Source organism: Lactuca saligna, chromosome 7 (assembly GCF_052625555.1).
Source record: "Lactuca saligna cultivar CGN05327 chromosome 7, ASM5262555v1, whole genome shotgun sequence".
Classification (NCBI taxonomy): Eukaryota; Viridiplantae; Streptophyta; class Magnoliopsida; order Asterales; family Asteraceae; genus Lactuca; species Lactuca saligna.
The window spans coordinates 165,001,241-165,010,889 of NC_136423.1; the positions used below are offsets into that span (position 1 = coordinate 165,001,241).

The 9,649-nt window shown below is 37.1% G+C and overlaps 2 protein-coding genes across 2 annotated transcripts; one reads left to right on the plus strand and one right to left on the minus strand.

The window, feature by feature from the left end:
- LOC145005109 (uncharacterized) lies at nt 1–733 on the plus strand. The gene is made up of 2 exons (XM_078964158.1): nt 1–534; nt 626–733. The coding sequence occupies exons 1-2, from the start codon at nt 76–78 to the stop codon at nt 665–667; spliced, it is 501 nt and encodes a 166-aa protein (XP_078820284.1). The 5' UTR covers nt 1–75; the 3' UTR covers nt 668–733.
- A 665-nt stretch (nt 734–1,398) lies between these two features.
- Nucleotides 1,399–3,538, minus strand: SWEET2 (Nodulin MtN3 family protein). Its single transcript, XM_078964157.1, has 6 exons — nt 3,297–3,538; nt 2,558–2,594; nt 2,265–2,481; nt 2,025–2,183; nt 1,814–1,933; nt 1,399–1,725 (listed from the first exon to the last, which is right to left on the minus strand). Exons 1-6 carry the CDS (start codon nt 3,355–3,357, stop codon nt 1,612–1,614), a joined length of 708 nt encoding a protein of 235 aa, XP_078820283.1. The 5' UTR covers nt 3,358–3,538; the 3' UTR covers nt 1,399–1,611.
- Nucleotides 3,539–9,649: the final 6,111 nt, after the last annotated feature.

The window sequence follows — 9,649 nt, forward strand, 5'->3', positions numbered from 1 at the left end:
TTAATGCGAAAATAACCCCCCAAAAAAATAACGCCTATTTCCTTCATTCTCCCATGCAAATCATAACTCACATCCATGGAAGCACTTTGGAATCTAGAAGACAAATGGAAGCTTTCCACACAAGAAGCAATCCTCTTCTTCGCATGCACCGTTTTCCTCATTGTGGTAGTTGTCGGTTTTTGTGCCGCCACAGTGTGGCGGCAGAGAGCTACAAAAACCATTCAAGACGGTGGCGGCGTGGTGGACCCGCCGGGACATTGGGTGACAGTGAAGAAGGCTTTGACGGGGTCGGTGCGGTGGAGCAAGGCGAGTAAATGGGGCGGTGATTTGAGTGCTAGCCGGAAAGAGCAGCCCACTCCGTTGCTGGCCAGAGGTGGCGGCGAAAAGGGGTGGCCCAGCCATAATGCGGTGTCTCCGGTGTGGCAGCGGCCGATACTTATGGGTGAGAAGTGTGAGTTGCCGAGGTTTAGTGGGCTTATTCTTTATGATGAAGGAGGGAAGCCGTTAGATCAAGCTCGTGCTCCTAATATCCAGGTATTACTCTATAACATCTTGTACCTTGTGCTTTGATTGTTGTACGTTGCTCTTGAGTCTTGACTTTTAACTTAAATTGAATCTATTGCAGGAACAGCCTACGGTTAGAGCTACTTTACGAGATCTTTTGTAGTTCTTTTCTCTTTTTTCGTTCCTTGTATCAAAAAAATATAGTAAATCAGTCACTTTTTTGTTCAAACCATTTTTTGTGTACATTTAGGCTCCGTTTGTCACAAAATACCTTGTACTCCTATACCAACGTGGACATACACTGTATTTGAGACTATGACAAAACACCTTGTATTGTTATATTGACATTGACATGCACTCTATTTGAGACCATGATTGATGCCAATGTGATATAAAAGTTGAATTTTTTGTTTCACCTAAAAAGATGAAACAAGATGAGACGCGTTCTTGATCTCTTATTTGTACAAAAGACATAAATGCCCTCCACATTCTCATCATTAAAAATTACCCTAGAAAGCTTATCCAGGTTCGCCCTAATCGAGTCCAGTGTATCAAATGCAACCTTTGGCTGCATTTGTTACACGAGACTGCCTTTGATCGAACATTACAAGTTTTCCAGTTTATTTCCAATGACGAAAATAAGGAGGACATTCACGTCTTTTGCACAGACGTGAGAGATCGAGAGTGAGTCTGTGTCATCGTGTTCCATCTCTTTAGTGGAACAAAGATTTACAACTTTTATCCCATTAACAATCACAATCCCATTCTAATGCATATAACATAACTACAATACAACTTATCTGTCATTTTCATTAGAATTTATAAATACGGTCTCACGCATTAAATTTTAAAGCAAACAAGTCAAACGACCAAGGGTAAACTTGTCATCTCACATGATTCAAAACAATCAAATTTATTGAAGATCAAGAATTTAATATACATGAGTAGGACAAACCTCTCAACAACAAAATGCAAATGAATATTAAGCACAAATGAAATTGACTTACAATTTTACAATCAAACACACAATCGGACTACAAAAAATCACACAATTCACATCTCTTCAAAATAATAATTGAAGATCAAATCAAGAACTTGCACTTTTGTTCATGCAACCGACTCTATTAAGGGTTCACTTGATTCTTCTTTTGACTTATCATGATAGTAAAAGTACAACGCCAATTGTGCAATTCCCAGAATTGTCCCTATACCATTTGGAACCTAAAATTCAAATAAATACAGATGTTAGTAATTAGTACTTAGCATAATCAAACTACATAATTATCTTGTTTATAGACATTTTGCTTACATAAATGAAAGGATCAAAATTGAATACTCCATACAACAAAAACGAAGTGCTCATCAAGAAAGTGGATAGAGAAAGGTAAAATGGCATGAACTCAACACTCCTTGTCTGAATCACTATATTCTGAAAGAAACTTAATCATATATCACTTATAATTATAAAATTTAATCAATGTAAATAAATAAACAGATATGATTAAAAATTTATAATGTACCATTACTGACAGAGGGGAAGCAAACATTGATATGAGAGTAAAACAGCTCAAAAACCCGATTAATAAATGGCGAAATTCAAGATCTGTTATCAGCATACTTCCAATTGAAATGACTGCAAATAGGGCAAAAACTGCTACAAGTAATGCTGACATCTTGAACTGCAATGATGATGTCACATTCTTTAATGTTTTGGATAAATATATATATAAAAAAAAGATAGGATTATAAAGGGTACTAACCTTTTTGGGTTTTTCAGTATTTGTTATGTAGATGATTATGTAGGATAATTGGAAAACTGCTCCAACAGAATTAACTGTTGTGACAAGTAAATTATCGGATGATATGAAGGGGCAGCCATACCAGGCACAGATTAAGCAGTTTAAGAGGGCGTATATGTATGGGATTCCTGAGAATTGTTCTGTTGATTGGTTTCTGATGATTCTTCTAAATGTAGGTCTGGAAATGGAGAAAGAAGATGAGTGTTTGATTTGTATGTTCTTGAAGTTAATAGAAATTGTTGATTGATACTTACATGGGTGACACAAAGAGCCCAAAAGCAAATATGTTCCCTGCAAAAGTTGTAAGAGAATTTAGAACATTAGAAAAAGGTATTTGGAGTAAAGTGAATTGAATATTAAAATTAACAGTTGATTATATGATAAACAAATGAAAAGCCAAGATGCTTTGCTTTTTAGTTTTTAAGAGATATGTATGGATATGCTTCAACATCTACAACTATGGACACAGCGAGTACTTTTTGTTTTGGTGTTCGAAGGCTCGAACAGAGGTTCTAAGTGTTTGACTTCATGGAGATTAGCGATCCAAATCCAATTTTAACAGGTCTTATCAGCGATGAATGCAATTAGGAGTTCTTTATCCCTAATTCTGTACATATACAACATGGATCGATCCTAAAAACGCCAAACATGGTCCCAGATCCGAACAATACTCTTCCATTTCTTCAAACTCGTTCCGTTCTTATAGTTAGAGGTTTTAAATAGCAAGCCGAATTGAGAACATGAGTCATTGAATGATACAAACATGTCGTGTTCCATGATTACGCAAATATTGCCAATCGATTTGCTACTTCAAGGATTGTTCACGTACTTACGTGATGAAAACAGACAAAATCAGATACCAAATCACATTGCAAACTTATTTCCACATAATTTCGTATATACTTGCTGCAACTGACATGATTACCAGGTTTCACCTACAAACAAACACACATACACACAAACAGAGAAGGAGAGGAATAGAGAAATACGGACCGGCAATTCCAGCAGCCTGCTTGCAAATCTCGAGCGTTTCAGGGGAAACCAAATTAGCCATTGTAGAGACGGATTCAAACTATTCTTTTTCAATTCTTAACTTCTTCTTCGTCTTCCTCGTTAATTTACTTATCTCTGAATCATTCCCTCCGTATGATTCCTTCGATAATCTTCGCTTTTTCGCATCCGAGTTTTATCAACCTGAAGTATCCAACTGGCCCGTGCTTGTGTAGCCCTTGAGAGTTGAGTCAACTCGACTTCCAGCTGTTGTTATACGTAATTACAATACGAGCCTCAAGCTTTTGGTCAACTCCTATTTAGCCCTTGTACTTTAGAGAATTTACACTCTTGCACTCCAAAGATCCCTCCTTCACCTTTAGTAACTATCAACTTGTATAGCCGTTTTTTTGTTTGACATGGATGAAGTATCATTTGTTTTTAAGGGCCTCAGAGACGAGATACCAAATCATTGATGCTATATCATCCCCACCGAATAGGTTTTATCTCGTTTGTGGATCATGCAACGTCGATGATTCATGAGATAATTAACAGTTTCCTGAAAATTGTAAAACAAGAAAGTTCAAAAATATCACCATTAGGGTTCCCAGTGATACACAATGATGCCTAAATTAGAACAATTGTTCGTTGTATTACATTGTGAATGAGTTAATTATAGTCGTGCCTTGAGTTTGTTGCGTGTTTTTTACTTGACTGAACATTATTGATTTTTAATCAAATAATATTGCATTTAGTTATACGTGTTACATTTATGGGATTTGACTACCTTGTTGGGATTTACTACCGATTAGGTTTGCTCGACGTGTTCTCGTTGTCCTTCTGCACTTGCATGTCACCTTTTTGCTATTCGGTCATGGTTTACCCTTCCAATTGCTCTACCTGGGTTTCTTTAGTGGGCCCCCCATTCATCATGATGTATGCTTGCGTCGTTTACTCACACCAATTACCATGCACACTTTTCAACCAGGGACGAACGCAGGAATATATAGTAGGTGTTGCCGAGGTTGAAATAGGTGTTGCCGATGTAGAAAAAATAGGTAAAAGAAATCGAAAAATCGAATTTTTTTCCACTAGGGACATAAAAAGTAGGTGTTGTCGATGCGACACCGGAACAACTACAAGGAACGCCCCTGTTTTCAACAATATGTAGTCGTGTGTAACAAAATACTACATATAGAATACACGTTATCTCTTATGTATTTTGTAATTTGTTCCTAAATTTATTACTAGCTTAATTAGTGAAGTTTTCCTAAACAAAAATCATCCATAAATGTTAAATGTACTTACTTAACTGAAAAATGTCATGTTATCAGTTTGTTATGTAAGACAAGTACTTATGAGGCGAATTTGAGAACTATAAGAGTAAATATAATATTTGTATTTATTTGTCTATATATGTACAACTTCTTATTTAATATTTATCGATTTAATATTAAATATAAAGAATATATCTAATTTATAAATCATTAAATGTCAAATGCTAAATAAGATTATTCAATTTAGAGAATAAATTTCATAATACTTGAACTTTTTATAATTGTGCTATTGATTGTCAAATACTAAATAAGAAGACATTAAGCATTTCGAAGTGTTTGGTACCTTGGCTCGGGGTTGCAATTCATCATTTATCAATTTGGTTGCCAAGGTAAAGTATACACTCTCAGCGTAGTAACTATAGACCTACAAGCCTGATTGGATGTTTGTACAAAATCATAGTCAAGACCCTTGCTTCAAAGCTTAAGAGGGTGATTGGCATTGTGGTTGAAGTATTAAGCTTTGAAGCATCATCATCGAAATTTGCTCATGGGATGAATTATTCGCTTTAAACTTAATTATTATGATTTAATAAATTAAAGATAAAAATAAACATCGAAAATAAATATTAGATAAAGTCGATATCTATGAAGAAAGTTGTAGTGGTTGAAACAAGGATTCCGGAGATATAAAGAATACCGAAATCCGAGTTATAATGAAGAAATTATAACATGTCGATGTTTCGCGACAGAACCAGCACGACGCTATATGACGTAACAAGTGAATTTACGATAAAGTGCTTTTTAGCATTACAATCTAAATGAAAGTCGTAGTATACATTAAACCGAGAGTGTGCATAAAAAGAATGTCAAAATCTGACTTCGTATGAAGAAATTATGAATTTTCTAAGATTTGGTATAGCGGTATGCAACCCGAAACTCGAATTTTAGATCAAGCGATTTTTAGCCGATACAACCTAAACGAGAATCGAAGATCTTGTCGGTTGGAGTTTAACGACAAAAAGACAAACAAAAAAATGGCGTCGGATGAAGAAGTTACGAATTTTTAGTGGACTTCTCCTGTCTCGGCCTGTTAAAAATATAACATTAAAAATAAAGTCAAAATTAGCCGACGAAGTCTAAACGAAAATTATAGAGTATAGTCTCACCTACGCGTGGATATAAAGAACGTCGAAAACGAAGCTCGTATGTAAAAGTTATGAATTTTTGAAGTTTTGGACACAAGCTTCGAAGCTTATCCGAAGGAGAACGTCATGCGTCCGAGGGAACACCCCGCGTTCGCATGCAGTGGACACGTATCTCGCATCTTGACATGTCTGAAGCCACACACCCACCGGAACGCACTGCATTGCTCCGAGGAACGGATTGCGTAGACCATACCAACCTCCCTTATAAATAAGATCTGAAGCCAGACGAATTATGTTACAAAAATTCTTCCTTCATTCACCTTATACTCCCTTTTAGCCTATCCTAACCCCCGAAGCCTAGGGTGCCATCCTAGCATCGTAATCAAGCCCCGGAGAGCCCGAAGATCTCGAGAAAAGAGTTTTTCGAGTCGAAACTCTTCCCGCGTGAAGCCCGGTTTTTTAGAAAACATCCTAGTTTCATCGAAGAATATTGTTTTAAGGGACAAAGTGTTGTCCAATCGTCATCTTATCATGTGAGTGTATAGTCATTTTCATCTTACACATAGATATGAAGTATTTTATATAAAATACATGTTATGTTAATATATATTGTTTATTTATTTGAGATGGATGTTGAATGAATGATTTATACATGTTTTAAATGATTTAAACCATATATGTATTTTATATCTACCTATAATTATGATGGGTCTAAGATGGGTAGATTAAAGATGAGTTAAATGATGAGTGATGAAAGATTATCGATGATATATGAGTGGTAAAATATGGTGAGAAGCGATGTACCAAGCGATGTCCCCGTCATCTAGTAGAGTATGGATGACAACCATGAACTATTCTAGATAGTTCGTGGAACACTAGCAGGCTCGCAACCTGTAAGTGTGTGAACAATATGTTCATCAGATGTACTCTAAAAACTCATTGACAAGTATTACGAGTGGACTCTCGAAAATAATAATGTCAATAAATGAGCTATGGACTTAGCACATGTTATATAAACCCTGACAGCTATGGACTTAATGCTTGTTGTATAAACCCTGGCGACAATGTGACTTTGTGTCTATTCCTTAGGAAGAATCCTTAGGAATGAGTGATAGATTATTCTTAGGGTAAATCCTTAAGAGATAAAGAAGATAATGGGGATGGGTAATTGGGTTAATTGTTTGATGATAAAACACAATAACTTTATTATTGTGGGTTGAAAACCCTATATACTCACCAGGTTTCCCAACCTGACCCACTCAAGTTATTTGTATCACAAGTGTCGATATACAGCCACACTACACCGAGAGATTTAAAGAGATGTAGATCACTAATGTAAATGAATGTAAGTTTTGTTTATGCTTATGTTTCTATATTGATGATGACATCCCACAGTTTTAATATGAACAAAATACATTTCTTCAAAAATGCTTTGATAATAAATTTATCATGTTTTTCTGGGGACAAATTCCACAATATATTTCTTTAAATATATACTATGATTTTCATATAAAGCATATACAAATCTGCTTCCACGGATAAATCAGGGCAATGCTCCCGCATCTTCGCCTTGGGCTCCCACATCCATTCAGAACCCCTTTGATGCTGCCACTGAACCTTGACAAAGACATTTCTTTGTTGCACAAGGCCTTCGTCTTCCTATCCAAGATCGCCACTGGTCTCTCCACATAATGCATGCGATCATTAACCTGAATATCATCCAAAGGGATAACCGTAGAATCATCGACCACACACTTTTGAAGCTAAGAAACATGGAAATTGTTGTGGATTTGACTGAGCTCGTCAGGCAAATCCAGTCGGTATGCTACCTTTCCCACCCGGGCAGAAATCCTGAAAGGACTTATAAATCTAGGGCCCAACTTGTCCTGCTTCCAAAATCGGATGAGACCTTTCCAAGGTGACACCTTCAAAAGCACCAAGTCCCCCACCTGATTTTCGAGGTCTAAACATCGACGATCTGTATAACTCTTCTGTCGGATCTATGTGAATTGCAACCTATCATGCACCTTCTGAATCAACTCAGTGGTCTTGAGTACCACTTCAATACTCCCTATAACCCGATGCCTGACCTCCCCCCAACAAACACCTCCTCCCATATAACATCTTAAAAGGTGGTCGATCAATGTTGGCATGATAATTATTGCTGTAGGAAAACTCGGATACTGGAAGGTAAGTATTCCAACTCCCTCTAAAATCTAATACATATGCCCGGAGCATATCTTTGAGCTTCTGAATCGTCCACTCACTCTGACCATCAGTCTGGGGGTGGTATTTTGTACTAAAGTGCAACTAAGTACCCAACTCCTCATGATACTTCCTCCAAACGCTAGAGGTGAAACGAACATCCCAGTCCGAAACCACCAAAACTGGCACCCCGTACCGAACCACCACCTCCCGTTTGTAGATTTCATCTAACTTCTTAGCATATATACTTTCGGAAATCTGGATGAAATGTTAAATCTTGGTCAATCTATTAATAATAACCCAAATAGAATCAACTCCATGTGCCATCTTTGACAGCTTTGTGATGAAATCCATGGTAATCTCTTCCCATTTTACACATGGGAATGGGTAATGGATGCATCTTGTCGTGGGGTCTATGATGTTCGGCCTTGAATATCCTACAATTCAGACACTGCTCTACAAACCATGTTATCTCCCTTTTCATACAGGGCCACCAATAACTCAACCTCAGATCCCAATGCATCTTTGTGCCCCCTGAATGAATAGAAAACTTTGACTTATCAACCTCTTTAGAACTATTTGGCTCACCCCACCAATACTCGAAACCCAAACTCTACCACACTGAGTCAACAAGCTCCGACTGTCTCTGACAAATAAGGGAATCTGCCCCCTTTACATCCTGGCACACAAGGACACATACTACATTATATAGTATGGTGAGAAAATGCACCTGAGCTAAATAGCAAAAACTTAACAACAACTTCAGAAACATAACAACTAATACAAGCTACATAAAGTGAATCGGAGACCAGTCCATAGTCAAATGTGCAATTCTACCCAAGTTTGACCAAAGGTCAAACTGGTCAAAAAGCCAATGATCAACAGTCAAAGGTCAAATTCCATGGTCAACCAACATTGACCATCACATCACGGCCAAACCCCTTGACCACGCCATGGTCACAAGAGGACAAAACATTTGGGTAAATCTCACTTAAATAGGCACCCATCCGAAACCCAAAATCTGTGTTGTGACTCCAGAATAATCGAGTCGCATCCCCTCTGATTCAGAATTTCTAAGACAAGTTAATCCATTAAGTCCAAGCTTCCAACTTCATATACGGATCCAAATGGTGTCATAATGGATAAAATATCAACCTTTATCCATTCCAACGCTCTAAACTAACTATATCCAAAACCCTAGATTTAAGAATGCACTTTTATTAAAGTATGGAGTAAAGAGAGCACATGAATGTACTCTAAACTCCACCAAAAGGTTAAATCTGAAGTCAAATATGATTCTAAGCTCATGGAGTTGACCAAACTCCAAAGATCAAACCATTCATGGGACCAAAACACCATAAAAGTGACTAAAACACCAAAACCTTCTAGATCTAAAGATTTTTTTAAAAAAAAGCAAGGATCTTTTCAACTTACCAAGGTCCAGAAGGTAGATGAATTTCAAAATTTTCTGTTGGAAAGCCCCAATACTCAATATTTCAAGAATATATTACTCCAAAAACCACCAAGAGCACACAAAGTGGATGAGAGGAGAGAGAAAAGGCTTAAAACTAAGAAAGTGAGGCTAAGGTCTCTCAAGAATCGTTCTAAGGTTTTTGGAGGTTGTGGATGAAAAAACCCCTAGGGATTAATGGACTTTAAATACTCTAAAAAACCTTAATATTATGATCATCCCATTGGGTTCGAAACCGCGTCGCGACCTCTCCACAAT

Coding starts and splice junctions, on each gene's coding strand:
- LOC145005109 (XM_078964158.1), top strand. CDS start 76: ATGGAAGCACTTTGGAATCTAGAAGACAAATGGAAGCTTTCCACACAA. Junction 535..625: donor CTCGTGCTCCTAATATCCAG/GTATTACTCTAT, acceptor AATCTATTGCAG/GAACAGCCTACGGTTAGAGC.
- SWEET2 (XM_078964157.1), bottom strand. CDS start 3,357: ATGGCTAATTTGGTTTCCCCTGAAACGCTCGAGATTTGCAAGCAGGCT. Junction 2,184..2,264: donor ATACTGAAAAACCCAAAAAG/GTTAGTACCCTT, acceptor TCATCATTGCAG/TTCAAGATGTCAGCATTACT. Junction 1,934..2,024: donor CTTCCCCTCTGTCAGTAATG/GTACATTATAAA, acceptor AGTTTCTTTCAG/AATATAGTGATTCAGACAAG.